Source organism: Anneissia japonica, unplaced genomic scaffold, assembly GCF_011630105.1.
Source record: "Anneissia japonica isolate Jap-2015-1 unplaced genomic scaffold, ASM1163010v1 scaffold284709_len978187_cov192, whole genome shotgun sequence".
Lineage (NCBI taxonomy): Eukaryota > Metazoa > Echinodermata > Crinoidea > Comatulida > Comatulidae > Anneissia > Anneissia japonica.
Genome location: NW_022757342.1, coordinates 539,570 through 558,834, shown reverse-complemented (window position 1 = coordinate 558,834; position 19,265 = coordinate 539,570). Strand labels below are relative to the sequence as shown.

The window sequence follows — 19,265 nt, the reverse complement described above, 5'->3', positions numbered from 1 at the left end:
TCTACTTTGATTGTGTTAGTTCGTGATGTGAGCGACGAAATGTTGGCATTCCAGCATATTTTGGACATTATCTCTAAAAAAAAACATGATTTGCGATGAGTGACTGGTTTGACTTGTCTTTGTCACGTATACAATATTCAAAAATATATACTGCTTACATAGTCTTAATTGAATTCCAACATTGAATAGTAATTAAATATATCACATAAATATGTCAACATCAAAAGAATTCTGTTATTGTACATAGACAGTACATATTTGTTTGTTGGAGTCATCATGAGGTGAACTGAACAAAAATGAAGCCGAGGCACTTTTAAAAGCAGGGAGCAGTGTTTGTCATTCTGCATGTGACATTTAGGGTATTTAGGATTGTGCATTGACTAATAGTCATTACTTGCTTGAGGGAGGAGGTGTAAGAGGGAAGGGGTGGAGAAAAACGATTAAAAAGAGCAACCATTGATTACTAAAAAAAAATGAAGGTAATCTTGAAATACATATCCAAGTGCGCTTTGAAGAAATTAACTTTTATAATTGAAATCTATATATTAAAAATCACTACACGGTAATTTTCATAAAGCAGTATTTTGTTAAAATTAGGTTTTGGTTGGTTAAAGATTTTAGTATACCAGTGTGAAATGTATAAAGCCCACAGCCAATGGTCAAATTTATAAATCGTGACTTTCACCCATTCCCACTTACTACACTATATTTTCAGAATCGAATTATTTACATCAACACATGCTGACCTGTCTAAACTTTGACACACTTCCACTTGTTTGAATGTCCTGTAGTTCCTCCGTTCTGGGATTTCGATATGCAATGAATTTTCCAGTCCGGCCTGATGACTTTTTAGCAGGCTGGGGAGCAACCGTTGCCTGAGGTATAGTAGATGATCGTCCCGATAAAACAGATGTTTCGCTTTTTAAATTGTCTTCTGGTTTGTCAATGATGATGACATTTGGGTGTACAATTGCCTCTTTTGGGGTTTTCTTTTCAGCATCTCCATTTTCTTGAATAACATTTATGTTCTCAGTTGGCTTGACAGCCTCTGATGGTTTGACAGTCTCAGATGGTTTGATAGCTGGTGGTTGTTGGGGTTCAGGATTTGACTCTGAGCGCTTTCTCATTTCATACCCCGCCATGTTTGATGACTGTGATGCATCACTCTCAGAACGTGGTTTCCTCGCTGCAGAAAAGATATACGAGTGCTTCATTGGTTTTGGTTTAGGTTTTAAGGAACGGAAGGCTGAAGCTAAATCTTTTTCGGTCTCAGGAGACCGTAGTTTCTTGGAATCTTCTGAATGAGGTTCAGACTTCTTTAATTCTTGCAAATCATGAGGTTTTGGAGGTTTTGTATCTTCTTTGTGTATCATTGTTTCCGCTGGGACCGGAGTGATTGCGTGACTATCAGGTTGCATTGCAACGGGAATTTGCGGCATTTTCATCATTCCCTGAGATTGTAGTAACATTTGTTGCTGTATGAGCTGTTGCATTTGTTGCATCTGTTGTGTTTGAAGTGCCAACATGTCCTGGGCTGAAAGAGAGGGGGCACCAGCTTGAGCCTTCTGTTGTTCCAGCATATTCTGTTGACTGTTGATCATCTGTTGTTGGAGAGTTGCAAACTGCTGCTGTAAAGTTTCATATTTGTCTTTAAGTTCTTTCATTTGGATTTCGGTTTCATTCGTTTTCTGAGTAACGGGGATGACATCACCATTTGTGATGTTAGACACTTCACTAGACTCACCATTAAGTTGCTTTATTTGATCAATTCTTTCACCATCTTCCTTTTGTTCCTCTTTAATGTCTTCCTTAACTTCCTCTGTAAGCTGTTTTGAAGTTTCAACATCAAGACTGTTTACAATACCAGTACCGGAAATCTCATTAATCTCAACATCACTGTTCTCAACAATTTTCTCATTTTCGCTGACCTCTTTATCATCTTCCTTCGTAGAACTTTCCTCTTGAATCGCAACCGCATTTTCATCATCTGCATTAAGCTTCAATGTAGCATCCTCCAAACCAACGTCTACTTTCTTGTCGTCATCTTGGCTAGGAATGTTCTCAATGCCATCTACAGTAACTTCTATACTTTCAGCATCCTCTTTGACAGCTTTGTCATTAATGAGCTCAGAGGATAATGTATCCACCTCTTCTTTTTTTAACTCTTCATCTTTGGCCACTGTGTAGCAAGAAAATATATTAGTAACAAATAAACATATGCATGCTAAAATTGCTGTTGATCCAGATGTTATTAAAAATATAACAAATTACAGATACACTATCTGTTAATAAACGCTTAAAATTTCAATGAAAGAATTGAATAACACATTTAATTTTAAAGATCAGGTGAAGCACTGCTGGCAAATGCTTGTGTAATAAATTTAGTGAGTCAATAATGTGTCATTAAAGTGCCACCTTTGTTTTATATTATACAGTACATATCTGACACAGCTTTACTTACTATCATGAACGTTGGCCAATTTTTTTTTAAATTAATTTTTTGTAAATATTTCAAACCTAAATACCAATTTTTAAAAAACATGCAGAAAGTAAACTATAGGAAACACAAATTTTAAAAATATGTATGAGAAATGGAAAAAAATAAACATATCTTACAAAAAAAATGTAAAATAAATGCTTCCCAAAGAGCAATCCAAGCCAACCAAGAGATAACATTTCAAAGTGCAAAAGTTGTAAACACTAGATGGCAATCAAGCATGCAAAGCCACAAGCCCCTCAGAACAGCACCCACGCATGTAAATTAGCAAATTATAACAACCAGGCTAACGGTGAATCCCTAAGGAAGTTGATGACCCGCTGTATTGAGTGCAACAATTGTAACTTGTATACTCAAATAGATTAAACTTCTATGACTCTCATATCCTGCTTCTCTCACCATCCCCCACACACATCCTTGCAACCCTTAAACCCCTCCACCTTTTTTGAGACTCCGCCCAATGTAGGCATTTAAATCAACACCCATGCAAGCAGAGTAGCAGATTAATGCAATGATAATCAAACTATAAATATAGAGAAATCAAGAGCTGAAAATAGTTGTGGAACACTAGGTGCTGAAGTTCTACTTCTGAAGCATTCTCAGCAAATACATCAGATATGAAGGTTGATACACTATGTATGTTGTCATGATCAAACCATGAACAATAACAAAATCAAGATATGAATATGTTAAAATGTTTCGGTCATCCTCTTCAGACACACAGTCAATAAAAAAAAAAAACTGTATATAGAAGCGTATGTTGAAAGTTTGCCGCAGCAGGTCAGGCTTGACTCTCAACCATGAGGTCAGGGGTCCAAAACTCTCGCTGTGGAAGTTGCTTAAGAGTCCTTAGTCAAGGCACTATATCTGCATTTGTCTCTCTCTCTCTATCCATGAAAATAAATGGGAACCAGCATATGCTGGGAGAAAGAGTGGTGATCCATTCAAAGCATTCCACAGTCTGGCCTTAACTCTGAAGTTAACACTGAAAGAGGGATGGGAAAACTCTGGACCTGTACAGGTTCGACTACCTTTACATTTACATATATATAAATGCTGCATATTCTTAATAAATTTAATATAGGAGGGAATGGTATCTTGAGTAATGCAATGACTGTTAAAATGGAACCATATAAATGATGACTGATTCATTGATAACTACGGTACTTTATTTTATTTGCCATTAAATACCATTGATTTTAATTGAATGTAAAAAATTTGAATACCAAGAATACAGATAGAAGTGAAAAGGGGAAATTTGAAAATTAAAGCCTCAATACACTTAACAATAAAAATAATTAAATGCTAGGAGAAATTTAAGAAAAGTAGATTTAAGTAAATGAAAGTATTAATTGTATTAAAACTGATATTAATATGGAACAATGCCCAGGAGTAATAACGATTTGAATGCATTTATTATTTCTTCAAACTGTGAAAAATGCAATAGAGTATAAATACTAAAACTATTTGATTGTTGTTATTGTTAGTTTCAACATGCTGTATACTGAATGAAAAATGTTTTGTAAATCCAAACAAGCAGAGCTATTATTTCCCAAGATGTCCAAAAACCAGTTAAAATCAAAAGGTGTTAAAAATGGAAAAATGATGAAGTGATAGAGTATATATAAAACTGCAAACCTTGTTTAGCGAATTTGTGAAGAGAACCCAGATTATTAGTGTTAGCGTCCGTTTGTGCAGGTGTTTGTATTAGTGTACCCTGTTCCATTTCATCTGTGTTAGCTGCAACCGCTGCACTAAGGTTAGGAGGTCGGCAAGGCCTTGGGGGAGCAGTTGGTTTGGGTGAGGAAGTGGTTGGTGTTACCATAGCTACAGGCTGACCATTGGCAGTAAACCTTTCAACCTGCTGCGTAGTCTGCATTGAGACTCTAGGCCTGGGAACTGGTTTTTTACTAGCACCCTTAGGTGGTAATTTGGGAGGGGTTTGTGGCCAAAGTTGAGGCTTTGGAGGCCTGGGCGGTTTGAAATTCTGTACAATTTTAACATTGCAATATGCTCCACTGTCTGTATTTAGGGTTGAACAGCCTTCATCACCTGTGAAGGGAACTTTTAGTTTTAGAATATTATACAACAAAAATCTACGGCATGGCAGTAACACTTATTGCAAGAGAATCCGTGGTACAAATATAGAAAGCATACAATAGTAATGGAAGCGGAAGCAAAGCATTACGAAATTTAAAATATATATGATCATACTATGTAAGGAAAACATACTATGTCATGTGGAATGTTACAGTGCATCATAAAAAAAAAGGAGTGCGTCATACTAGTTTTGTTTATTAAGAGGAAGGCTAAATCTGAAATAATCTTATTGAAAGGAAGAACGCTCAAGAAGACTCTTACTATTTGAGGTGTTAGAGGGAGCCGTCACTGCTAGGTCATCACTAGCATTAGAAGCAGAGGAAGAAACCGTCACCATCTTACTATCAGAAGAGCCTACAGAAAGTTCTCGGGTTAGTACATTATCTGTTTGAAAATTAAGGTCTGATTGGTCTCCATTTGTTTCAACAGGAGAACCTGACTCTTGTAATTCACCTGCTTCCAATTCTGCAGCACATGCAACAGCACCCTCTGGAGTTTGTGGTCTGTGTAGTATGCACTCATGCTCTCCTGTTTCTTGGTTGCAAGTACACTCAACATGTCGCTGCCCACTTGCGATAGCTCCTACATCTACCACTGCTAATTATGGAGAAAAAAAAATTACATAAATCAATACTCCAAAAATGAAAATATTTCACACAAACAATAAACCTTTACTTGTTATTAGAAAAAATAATAATAATAATATGAAACAATAATATCACTCATTGTTAACTGTATGGAAGCCTACCAGAAACTGAAAAGTTATATTCCTGCTACGGTAATAGATATAAAATAAAATGTTGGGACATAAAACAAATAAAATTCCTTATTAATTATTTTTTTTTTATCCAGGGTACTGAAGACAACCGTCAATATACTCTCTCATCCTCATTGTTCACATCAAAATTGTCTTCCCAAAATAGATTTTTCAACAATTTAATATAATTTATTTAATTATCATACCTTGGTGATTTTCTGCTTCATCATCCTCAATATCCGAATTTTGTGATGAGCATACGCTTTGGTCTGGAAAAAAAAACAATAAAGTCAGATATAAATATAAGAAATCACATCAAGTTTTTTTTCACCATTTCAAATAAAGCATACTGAAGAAAAATGAGTAAAATTAGAATCTTCCAAGTGTGAATAGACACTGTATGATAAGAAAAATGAATTTAAGTACAATTTGCTTTCAAAAATCTAAATGAATAGCACACTTAGCGATAACACAAAAATATTACTCTATCTAAAATATGAAAATATATGACCATAACCATTACCATTATAATAATATTATTATCACTTTGATAACTTGAATAGTAATTTTATGTGAATATTTTAATATCAAAAACTATAACAATATTAATAATGCTGACAATAAAAAAAAAACATTAATATTAATACCAACATTAAATAACAATAAACCTTTTACCAGAGTTGTGCTTCTACAGGTAAGTTTGTTTCCTATCATCAGTCTAATTATAATGTAATCTGTTGATGGGCAGATCCACTTTTCCAACTGATGTAGCATAACAATTAGTAAGGGTTAATATGCAATATTATATGATACTAAAGATGGCAGCTGGAAACATGCAACAGACTATAAGCCATGCAAAATATAATCACATGCTGTAAGTTAAAATAACTGTCGCAGGTGTTCAAGTGACATTAGCACATGTTAGAGTGACAGTTGATATGTTCATGTTATAATTACCTATGTGACCTTGACAGTTGTTCATGTGGCAGTTCTTCAATTGAACATTGCACATGATTTTGTGACATTTTGCATGTGTTTATAAGTGACAGTCACACAGGTTCATGTGACAGGCATGTATGTTCATATATTCATATACATGTTCAAGTGCCAGTCACACATGCTCAAGTGACAGTCTCAAATGATAGTGACACATGTCACATGTCATACGTAACAGTTCATGTGACAGTCATACATGTTCATGTGACAGATGCATGTGATCACAAAGCATCTGAATGTGTTCAAGTCATAGTCACATATTATTACATACATGACATTTGTACACATTCAGGTGACAGTCACTCCCATGACATTCACATACAGTCACGCGTACACAATATCAACAGTCAGCCAGCTGGCATACCTACTATGAGGCGTGAGATGCATCACAGTAAATCATTGCATGTAAACATTTCAGGATATTTGCATCCCTAAAGCCAGGCACACACAGCACCCGACAGTCATCGACCGAAGTGATTCTATGAAGAATGCAACGTGACGATGCACGCGCAACAGATAATTTTTAATGATGATCCATTCAGACTGCAACCGGCAATCAGCAGACGGCATCACATTGTCTAAGCTCTCACAGGGAGTGGATTTGGACCATAAGACACTGATTGTCCACCTTAACACGCATAATGCATACTTGAACATGTAGGACTGCCACTTTCAATGGCCATGTTTGGGTTTGTTAGCTTGCCCTCAACCAATCACTTACCATCCGTTTCTTCTTCAGGAGGGGGCTCATCTGGAGGAGGGGGAGCAATAAATGTAGGCCGATCCACCTTTAATTCGGGAGATGTAGTGGGGGTCGGTAAGATAAATTGTGCTGTATCTGAAATGTGAGCGTTGTGTAAAGCTGTACTATATTATTTAAACTGAACACGCTTTCTAGACTAAAAAAAAAAATCTGTTCAACAAGGTAGGCTAACATTTTTCTTAGTCAAATTATCAGATGAATGATTATACATGAAATGATGGGTGAATAATAAGAACAGTTATGAGAAATGTACATGCTTATGAATCACACAAAGTAATATTATTTCTTAGAATACTTCTATGCGACAGACTATCAAAAAACTTCAGGATTGCTATGCAGATAGCATGCAAAGCTTTGCACTCATAAAGCAATACATGACAATTAGCATTTCAGGTGCATGGGGATATGTCAAATGGCTGTGTGTAGGGTGGGTGTGTAGGGTGTGCATGTTGACAGGTGATTTATGAGGGTGTGTGCATACTGATGGGGGAACCTATGACAGTATGTGTATGCCATCAAATACAATCACACACTTTGAAGCAAACCTGCTTTATTTAAAATATAATTTGAAGCATGATAAGGGTGAGAAGACATAACATATTCTTACCATCTGCTTCAGGAGGTGGAGGTGGTGGGGATAAGGGGCGTTGAGAGTGTATGCGATTTAAGTTCCCAGGGCTGACAGGTTCCTCATCAGTAGGCTTAGAATGCACCTCAGCCTCAACTGATTCCTCATTTGACACACTGGAATGCGGCATATTATGGTCAGCATCTGGTAATCTCTTTGGGGGATCATCCGTGGTAGGGGATTTCATGCCACCGTCTGGTCTTGGAGGAGCTGGCGCTTTCTTCTTTCTGGATGCAGCTTTTGCTGTTACGGCAGCTGCTTCATTTGGTGTTGGTGGTTTTGGGGCAGCACGCTTTTTTGTGGTCTGAGTTCGTGAGATCTGTGTGTTGTCTTTTAATGGTACTCGGGTGGCTGATATCGTAGCTGGGCGTTGTCTAGTAGGTGACGTTGGACTGGTGACCTCTGGCTTTGCCACTGCTACTGGTGCTTGTTCAACATCAAAACCACTCTGCTGAGAATTACATTTAAAAAAACATTTAATTAAATTAAGAAGGGGACTACAGGGGTGGATTGAGAGATGTCCGAAAGGGGGGGCGCCAAAGTGGGGCCGATCGAGATAACACTAACCTAGGGGGTCGGGGGCATGCCCCCACAAAATGTTTGTGTTCTAGACGCCCGAAAATAAACTTTGAGGCTTTTTCGGCGATCAATTTTTTTCTTTTTCTCTCTTTCTCTTTTTTTCCCTTTTTTTTTTACCTTCAAAGGACAAGAATTTTGTGTATCCAGGGAGGTTGTATATTTATTGGAGTGTTCCTATTATAACATCAAGTGTCCATGTCTGTTAAGACCTTGTTAGTATTAACAGTTTTATTTATTTTATTTTTTTTCAAATTTCAAAATAATAGTAATCCTATGAGCTGGATTATAATGAAAATTGTTGAATGAATGAACAAATACATGTGGTAGAAATGATTATTTTAATTCCATAGGCAATACCTTCTTCTTCCATTTTTGAAAGAAACTTTTCTTTTTCCCGACTAACTCTGGCATAACCGATGGTTCTTGTTTTGGAGCTGAAGTTTAAAATATAGAGATTAAAACATTAATGATGTGAGAATTATTCAAATAATGTTTATTTATATACCGCATTTTCTTAAAAAGCTGATACAATAAAAGTAAGTTCATGCAAACAAAGGAAAAGTAATTAGTAAAATTTATGTAAAACTAAGAGTAAAGTACTGTAAATAATAAGGAAAGTTGAAGATATACTATTAAAACAAAAGTATTAGTTCTTATTTACTATGTTAAACATTTAGATGAAATATTAATTTAAATTAAAAATGTAAACGACAACATATTTAACTTTAACAGATGCTTTAATAATAACAATTTAAATTCTTTGTCTTAACCTTTAAATTAGCTATTAAGAATTAAGGATATTTTTTTCAGATGGTGAATTCCCTATATCATTAAACACCAATCTATTGTTTTTCCATTTCAACAAATTATGAGTACTGTAATCTTTTCTCACTTAAATTTAAATATATTAGCTTTTTTATTGAGAAATGTTATCATTTTACTGTTGTTTTAACCATTTTCCATGATTTTACCAGACAGTATTTTAGTAAAGCAAAAAAAAAAGGGGAAAAAAAAGAAATCCATATAATGACAACAAAATAAATCTATTTAATTCGAAATTAAGGTAAAACTTGTTCGGATGAAAAACATTTAAAAGTAGGCGACTTGTAACTACGGCAGCAATGGATGCGACAGAAAAACACCATTCTGTACTAAAAGTGGCTATCCCACTGTGAAGTAATGTAAAATGTTATTATAGTTAACACAACATAGTATCAAAATACAATACTAAACCATAGTTGAATAATACTCAAGAGAAAAAAAGCATGCTAAAATTAAATGGTATGAAAACAGGCCTTATCAGAAAAAACAAAAGAAAAAAAAAACTAAAAGAGGGATTGTAATGGAAGTGACAAGGCATATATATACTGCATAACTGTACTAAAGCATATCAGCTGCACAAAGTGAAAGAGGGATTGTAATAAATAGAAGAAAGACAGGCTGTAAATTACAAACAAATTAAATGGTATGAAAACTGGTCTTAAAAGAAAACAAAACAAACTAGAAGAGGGATTGTAATGAAAGTAACAGAAATACATACATACAGAACTAAGATCAACTTCACAAAGTGAAAGAGGGATTGTTAATAAATAGAAGAGGAAAGACAGGCTGTGAATTACAAATTAAATGGTATAAAACAGGCCTTATCAGAAACAAAGTAGAGTATTATAAATAAATAGAAGAGGAATGAACAGCACAAACTATAGCAGATCAGATGCCAATTACAAATTCTAAAAATGTAAGCACCAAGAGGCTACTGATGGAGCTTTCTTTGATTTCTCAGGCATGTGAGCCTAGCCTAAAGGTTTTAGTGAAACCACAGACCCTATATACGTGAAACTAAACACTTCAAACTTTAGATTCTATTTTAAGAGATGCTATCACATCTTTGATTAATTAAACATACCAAGAAAACATTCTTCTTTAAACTAACATAATTCACAAAACATATTTATTTTCTATTAGCCAATGAATCATAACAATTTTTCTTATAACAATATTTCAGTTTATATTAAACCAGGTGGTTTTGTAGTTCAATTAATCTGTCAGCCAACTACCCTATAGGGGGCGTTCCGCAAAAGGGCATGACATCATATTTCTAGGCATTAACTACACCACACATAATGGGTCTCGAATGGACCTCCTACTAGGCATATTAAGCTAAATCCTGTACATTTCTACTGGGCATACTATACTTATGTTGAGTCACCATAATGATTTTATTCACATACAATAATATGTGGGAAATATATTTGGTTCAATATGTGATTTATCATATCAATTTATGCAGACATCCAAAGTGTCCTGTAAGTAGTAGGAGTCTCGAAAAATATAAGATTGAACTCCTAGACTCCAGAAAAAGACTCAAAATTTTACAGAAATCAAGAAGTATCACAGATTCGTGCTTACGTTTATCTCATTTCCCATCATTTGTTTACAGGACTTTTGTCTAAATTTATTGTTCACTTACAAATGTCTTCTAATCTGCTCATATATTGATAATGATAATGCACGTAATTATAACAAAGGTTTACTAATCATACTTCACATGTTGGCTGCCTAGATCACATTTTTGACTTTGACCTTACTAGGGTGGGGTTCCAAAGAACTGCTCACAGGAATGAACTTTCTAAACTTTTGACCTCTTGTTTGTGAACTGACAAAAAGCCAATGTAGAGACCATAGCTATTAAACTTTACAGGCATTCCCATTATTAAAATAAGTAATAATTCTGCTTGTACTGACTGGACTTGATATGTTTTCAAAGAATTAATAAGACTTGGTTTGCAGTAGAGCAATTTACAACAGATGCATTCTGTGCAAACGCAAGAAATTCTAGTAACGTTGCTTGTTGAATTAATCGTTCTCGTGTGAAACAAAGGCAGACTGGTGAAGTGGTAAATATGGTAAAATGGCGATATTTTCTTATTTGATGGAATTCACATTAAAATTCACACTTGAACCTTGAACTACGTATACAGTGGTTGCGTACTAACATAAGGATGCTCATAAACTAAAACACAACATTTCATTCACATTCTAAAAAATAGTAAAAATTGCAGCACCTTATACATGTGACCTTTGTACTTTCTGTAGGTTTACGTATCTATACATTAAAATCCATGATTAGATTTTAAAAAGAGTTTTCCACACATTGTTCAGTAAAATTAACACATGTACTAAAATTTTCTGATCGTAATTACTCCACATATTTTCTATTGATTTCGACATCAGCACGTACCCTATTTTAGATATCAATCTCCACATCCATATGGCAATCAAATTATTTATTTTTCATGCAACCGAATTTCCACTGAGCCAGAGAACTTGAATATCTTTAGAAGTCCTTGTTATGAAATAGAAGCAAGATTCATTTCTGATGGCTTGTCCATATGGAGCTATTCACAGTGGCATGAGCTGGTAGTGTGTGGGCCTGCGAATTCTTTGATCTTTATCCGCCGACAGAGCACATTATAAAATCACATATTCAGTTTTAGTACAGCTAGTTGCCATACAATCATGTTACCATGATATTTTAAGTACTGTACATGGAGAATTTTTAGTTAAAAGAGGTTTACAACGGTCACAAATAGCATACAGCATTACATTTTATGTGCCTGATATTGGTCCTTAAGCATGAGAGTATGAGACAGACCCCGAATGTGTGAGACTTGGTAGGCCTGAGTACAGCCAATCACATCAATAAGACCTCAGGATCTTTACGTTCTCAGCATGAATTGATACAGGCCCACCAACATCAACTAGTGCGACTGCTACTTTAAGATACTTGCTTTCCAATCCTAGAGTTCTGCGTTCAAATCCTGGTACACCAGACTTTTAGTATTAAATTTACTTTACTCCATAATAAATTATGAAAAAAATTTAAAAAAAAGAGAAAGTTAATTAACAGCCATATCTGAATGGTTGCAGTCAAGACATTTGCAAGATGGGAAGGTAATGAAAAAGTTAGAATGAATACAGAACACTGACACTACACCGCAGCAAACAGAAACATGAATGAATACAAGTGTGTGATGCAAATAGGAGGGTGCTACTAAACTGTGCAAAGAAATAATAGGGTAGGGAAAAAAATTGTTGTACCTGTCAATATCATCACTCGTACATGATTAGGGACTATGATGAACAATAAACAATGTAATTGTTATGATCATGTAATCAGTTGTGGTATTGATTATTTTTTAATAATACATCCTGATCATTATTATCAGATAGCAATATCATCATTCATAAATATCATCATCATCATCATTATCATCATTAATATTCATGATGGTGAAACTAAAATTTGCCCAATAAAGGTCAGGGCCTTACCTGCCTAGCCACTGATAAATTTTTCTCATGAATGATGAATTTCTGATGTGAAAGAAATTAAATATAATTAATGAACATTTATCATACCTCTAGTATCCACCAACTGGAGTTCATTTATTTCATATGATGTGAGGGACTTGCTTAAATCTAAGTTATCTGAAGGGGACTTGGGAAGTCGCAAGGTGTGGTGCTGAGGGTCCACTCCCTTCTCTTCACATATCTGGGGCAGAAGATCTGCCAGGGTTCGGTCTGGATTGATGCGTAGTACCATCTTGTGTTTGGTTCCATAGTTGACAGTAAGTCTAATCGTTTTCTAGATTTTTATGGAACAATAAAATTAGCATTAAATATTGTGGCATTCTAGATGTAGGGCCAAATATTATGAGAAGAAATAAAGAAAAAATAAGAGGGAAAGGAAAGAAAAAAGAAAGAAGAAATGAAAGGGTGAAAAAAAGAAGAAAAGAGAAACAGAGACAGGGGTAAAGAGGGTATGAAAAAAATGAAGGAAATAGTGGAAATGGGAAGGAAAAAAGGCGGAGAACAGTAGGAGAGAAAATGGAGAATGAGAAGAGGACAAGAGAAGAAAAGAAACATAGAAGTGAGAAAGAAGCAGAAAGAAGCAACATAGAAAAAGAAGAAAGTGATAATTAATAATTCTAAAAGAATACTGCTAATAAAAGACAGATTTCAGTTTAATAAACTAGGTTGACAATACCTGAAATCCTATCATTCATAATAACAATAGAGGCATTATCATAATTCACCTGTCTATGTTATAATAATACCTGAAGAGTAAGTAAGCCTTCATATTAGGTGCAAGGTTAATTCAATATGCAAAGGAGATTCAAGCATCGGATACACTTTTCTTGATACTGATGTGAAATATCAGACATTATTACTGAACCCAAAACGTATTCTTAAGTATAGTAGCCAAGTGCACAATATAGTAGATTACTATAATACAATTAACATCAGTATGGCAGATTAATTTAGCTGGAATTAACATGATTGTTGTTTAACATTAATTCAATATTCATAATGGCCCTCTCAAAGAGAGATCAAAGTACTAAACATGATAAAAAAAAAAAAACAAGCAATGTGAAAAACCACAAATATGATGACAATTATAATACCATGATCATAATTATTATTATCATTACCAATGAATATTACTATGTGATCACATACAGTCTAGTAACAAACATTACAAGATGTAGTTTGTTAATTTATGATATTCAACCCATGATTTGTCTACAGAAATTGTATATCTTATTAATCATAATTTGCTAAAAACACAAAAAAAAAAACAATCATTCTCATCCAACAGTGAGTGCCTCCTCCACTTTTAGAATGGAAGTGATGTTTTATCAATAAGTGTCGGAGAGTATATTCAGCTGTGACAAAAAAATCTGAAGACCTGACTACTGTAGGACCTTAGGACAGTCTGAATAGCTATCACCTGCAACAACGCAACTCTTTGTGAGATCATAGTCACTTTTAACCCCTAGATGTGACCAATAACATTTTTGTCATAAACCACTCACAAATATGTAAACTTACAATTAGTGTCTACCACCTAGCATCCCTGCATGATTTATTCACCATCCTAACATTTTGACAGCCTTATTAAATTGGTTTTACTGTATTAGTAAGGTTTAAGTGATGTATGTTGCTGAATGCACTGCCAAATTGACAAGTGCCACAGTCCTAACAGTGTACTTCAAATTAATAAATAAATAAACTATTAAAGTAGCTGTTGTAACTATCATGCTCATTTGAGAGATTAGGTATCATGGAGCTTTCCCATGCTGTGATTGGCCATCATGATGTACTTTGCTTTATAGGCATCTGCTAAACAGTTTAAATGTGCATAAATAACATGTTGTAAGATAATACATTTTTGAAAAAGAACATTTATTTTGAACTCATCAAGATTCTAACCAAAACCTTGATTGCAATTTGGATACTATACCAACTAAAATTCTGTATGAGGCCAAGTGGTATAATAAACCATATGATCATATATTAAAAAAACAAAAAATGCTAATAATGATAATATATTTATGTCCTCTCCAGAAACATAAGAATACACATCTAATGGGAAAGAATGGACAGAACAGCAGAAACTGGAAATTGAAATTCCATAAAATAACTACTCATCTGAAGACAAAAAAAAAACATTCTTAACCGGTGCTTTAAAGTCGGGCATTCACGTCACCTGACGGTCGTCGGCCAATGTGAATCTATTGAGAACGCAATGCCTTTGAAAATTAGTTAAAGACCATATGTGTGCGGCCCGCCAACAATCTTTGGCTAAAAACCCTTTGTTTTTTAACAGCCGGACACCAAGTTATGCAAGATATATTGGTATAAGTTGATTCAAATTCTCCAGATATATTCTGATGCAGCACTATTTATTAACGGCGACACAGCCAATCCCTAATGTAAATGAGTTAAAGTCCACTACACTAGGTGGGGCAAACTTGTTATCATACTGTCTTATCATATAAGATAGCAAATGGAAAACAAATTGCCTACTATACTACAGCATAGCATGGTGAACATTTTTGGAATGATTTTTCTTTGGATTAAAAAAAAAATCACTTGGATAATTTAACTAAAAAAATAGAAAAATATAAATTTATTACTATACCAAATTTAGGGCTCATAGCCCCTTTAGACTATACATTTAATAATGTTTGATGTAGAGTATGAGATAATCCTGCTAAGCATTGGGTTATTTTTAATTATTTGATTTTTTTTCTCTTACATTAAGCATTAAAAAGTAGAATTCAAATTAAATGTTAATATTAATGATTGGTAAATGTATGGCTACAATGTTATATTTCAAATAAGTAAAATAATAAGTTAATGCAATATATGATAATTATTGAACACATAAAAATGAAACACACATTGACCTTACTGTATAATGTACATTGTCTAAATTTAGTAATATATGAAGTGATCTTGGTGCATGCATTAATGTGCTCTATTATTGTTTACACAATGGTGCAATGAAAAACAAAGTTAAATGTGAGATCATGCATAAAACATCCCCATCTACCCAATCAACATACCTGCCAACATTTTGGAGTCAAAGGAGAAATCTGCAACTAAAGGGAAGAGGGAGTCCCCTATATTTTCAGGGGTTTTTGTGGTTGGAACGCAAAAAACAATCCTCTCCAAAATGCTTTAAACTAACCTCAATAACTTAAAACAATACCAAATGAATTCCTTTGCACTGATGATTGTTTGCACATTTTTTAATGTTCTCAAATTTAAATTTTTTAAATAGTACAAAGTGACAAAAGCAAGTGATATGGGTAGGGCTGCAAATTAAGTAGACTAAAGCCTAAATCATTAGGGTATGGCAAGTATGATTGCTACAACATATTTAACCCGAGTGCAACTCAAATCAAACCAACTTACTGCACTATAAATAATACCGGTACCACCTACTAAGTGTAAGTAGAACATACCAATTAATATCTGCCCAGCATTGTGATTTAAAATTTGTATTTTTAGGTTATTTATCTTCCTACAATATTATATGCTTATATTCTGAGGCACTTCATTTTCTAGGCTCAATCCAATCATAAGCCTTTTATTTCCTAGGTAACTACTAAAACATAAGCTCAACCTATGTATGATGAGCCTGTTTAATAAATGATTTCATGGCATACAGTGCAGTTAGTTGGTCTGTAATTCATGTGTTAACCCCCAGCATTCATTACAAGACAGTAGTTGTTATCAACAGACCTCTGGCTGCATGCCCTTTTGCAATATGTTTCGATTCTGTGGATAAAGCATGACAAGAATAATACAGGACTATTCTTTATGGAAAAGCAAAAAAACTCAAGCTATGGTTATTGCAGTTAGGAAAGCAAAATTGAACAAACTTAGTCAAGTAATTTCAGGCAGGTTAATTAATATGAAAATCAAGATGCTATCAATTACTACAATTTTTTGAAAGTGCTATTTCTAAGCCTATATAGATGTGCATACTCTTAGAATTTGCTCCAACCATGGTGGGGTTGAAGTAAGTATGGACGCTCTGTCTGAGAACTTTGACCTCTCATTGGGAGAATCTATGGCATCTCCAAAGACTACCATTATCTACACTACAGTACTTCAATGTGGCTTTTCATGATCTACCCTAGACCCAGATGTACAGTTTAATGTAGGAACTATGATAGTTATTACAGTTCAATGGATTAATCAGCTTATTACTTGTTTTTTACACCTGAAACAAAAGCAATTTTTTTTATTCATCAATTTAAGTTTCAATTATTTTTATTTTTACCTAGATGGTTTTGTTACAACTATTTTGCTAAAATAGAAAAATACTGTAATCTTGCAAAAAATGTTTTGGTATTTAAAAGTCTGGCCCAACTGCAGTTGAGTTAGCTTGAATAAAAAATTTATAAGTGTTACCTTATCACATTTCCAAAATATTAAGGTGGTGATAATATTGATAAATTCATTTTTAAACCAAATTCTGTCCATAGTCCCTTGAAAGATTAGAATTTCCACCCCAAAATATAGACATGATTAAATCATTACTAATAATATGCTCACAATCACATGGAAATTTATCAATGTCGATTGCCTACTATTACATTGTCACTAATTTTAATATCTTTTCAATTTACAATTACATCAAGCAACATTTTGTATTTGTTATTCTAGTTGCTAAGCAATTTACTACAGGGAAAGCTCATATATTTATCTTAATAATAAAAACATCATCCCATTATAAATACACATATTTTTTATACTCATTAATAGACAACAAGTATAAAAATAGGTTAATTTCCAACAGATAACAAACAAAATTAATAATGAATAGAAATAAAATATGTATTATAACAAGACAATTCATTTTTAATTTTTATCTTCTAGATAACATATTGTCCCCATTGAAATTGAACCAATGCCTTCAAATAAGCCAATTCATAGTTACAACTGCACATGCACATATCTAAGGTCAATCAAGGTCAAATGACATGAAAATATTTTGTGTATGAATGATGTTTATGCTGACTGACCTTGATACGAGCATGTGCAGTTCTAACTACAAATTGGATTATTGCTACTTGGTTGCTCAATTACTAATAAGGCAATAGCTCGAGTACTCTTTTGGATTTTCCCATTAGGGCATTTCTAACAAGACCGGTATTGCATCTATAATACATAATTAAATAATAAATGGAGTGTGTTTCTTTATACAAAGTTTAAATCATGATTTGTTTATCCATACCAATATCAAGTTCATGTTCGTGTACTTTGATATTCCATTAATCATGCTGTAGGATGTACAATCTCATAGCAAACAAACATTAATGCAAAATGCAAAGAATGTATAATTATTAATATACACAAACCTTAGAATTTCTAGAGTATGATTTTAAACGCTGAATAAAAAAAAATCATTTTCATTTTCAATTGATTTTTAAATTCTTATTTACACATGGCACTAAGCTTGTTTTATATATTTGTAGAAGAAACAATTTAAATATTGCCACCAAAATTAATTTTATAATTACATGTGCCAAACTTTTATTGAATAAAGGATTGTGGATAGATATTATCTAATTACGTAAAATTACAAAAAAAATATGAATTGATCCATTTTTAAATAGGGAATTAATTTTTAAAAAGCATAAAATATCTATAGTTCAACTTATTATTAAGATAAATATTTACTACCTAGGCCTATATAGTATAAACTACGATTTTTTCAAACTCTCGACCTTACATCGTCATCTACAGATTGTGATTTTGTTAATTTCTCTTAAATCAATATATTGTTGGTGAAAGAATGGTCGTACTTGTATTAATTTAATAGTGTAGTATAATATTATGTTTTACATAAGAAAATCGCCGAATAAATTTCGTTTTAGCGGTCGTTTTATTGTTATCTTTGGCATAGGAACTTTCGTAAAAGCTACGATCGCATCATCATCACAGCATCACAGGCTACTTCAAAACTGCCCATGCATGTCCATGCGAATGCCCAAAATGATCTATCAGGGATTTTCCACACATACTTGTCAGTAGTGAGGTCACGATGCGATCGTGATTGCGTTGAAACGGACGGTAGGATTAGGCCTACAATATGTTGAATTTTGTTGTTTTTAGATAATAAACAACATTTTAAATATAATATTGTAAAATGAAGACAAATAATAGATTTAGATAAGCATTACGATCTACGCAGCCCACGTGGCTTCAATTGGGTGATGTTGTAGGCCTTGGCTGGATAGCGTCATTCCTAGGCCTAGTCTACGAAATGACTAGGCAAGATTGAAAGACAAGACGATTGTACAAAAATTGTACGTACTGCATGCCTATTAGAAATAGTTATGGTACAAACAAATCTGTTTTATGAACAACCAATTTCCTTGGTTTGACGACGTACATGAAATTTAGTGTCTGCTATAGCCTGTTTCAGTAAAAGTTTTTGACTTGCCAAGCAGTTTTTCAAGCGAAGAAATCTAGGGCTAGGTCAGCAAAAAATTGACGTCCTGTAGCAATTCTGGCTCGGCAATATGGTCGGCAATTGCCGTGAAATTCGTGGGCTGATGAACTATGGTTTGAACAAAATTAT

General features: G+C 33.8%; 1 protein-coding gene across 15 annotated transcripts in view; it reads right to left on the bottom strand.

Moving 5' to 3' along the window:
* The window catches only part of LOC117124667 (proteoglycan 4-like), a 42,692-nt gene that overhangs the window by 3,155 nt on the left and 20,272 nt on the right, over positions 1 to 19,265 (bottom strand). For 3 of the 15 annotated variants that reach the window (XM_033270985.1, XM_033270989.1, XM_033270979.1), the window contains 10 exons: positions 16,415 to 16,450; positions 12,740 to 12,965; positions 12,422 to 12,454; positions 8,678 to 8,754; positions 7,721 to 8,192; positions 7,072 to 7,188; positions 5,561 to 5,623; positions 4,859 to 5,194; positions 4,136 to 4,549; positions 747 to 2,179 (listed from right to left, as the gene is read on the bottom strand). In XM_033270985.1, coding sequence (XP_033126876.1) covers positions 747 to 2,179; positions 4,136 to 4,549; positions 4,859 to 5,194; positions 5,561 to 5,623; positions 7,072 to 7,188; positions 7,721 to 8,192; positions 8,678 to 8,754; positions 12,422 to 12,454; positions 12,740 to 12,965; positions 16,415 to 16,450 — 3,207 coding nt within the window. Of the gene's footprint in view, positions 1 to 746; positions 2,180 to 4,135; positions 4,550 to 4,858; positions 5,195 to 5,560; positions 5,624 to 7,071; positions 7,189 to 7,720; positions 8,193 to 8,677; positions 8,755 to 12,421; positions 12,455 to 12,739; positions 12,966 to 16,414; positions 16,451 to 18,039; positions 18,070 to 19,265 lie in introns of all 15 variants that reach the window. The other 12 variants (XM_033270990.1, XM_033270984.1, XM_033270980.1 and 9 more) reach the window with 12 other exon arrangements.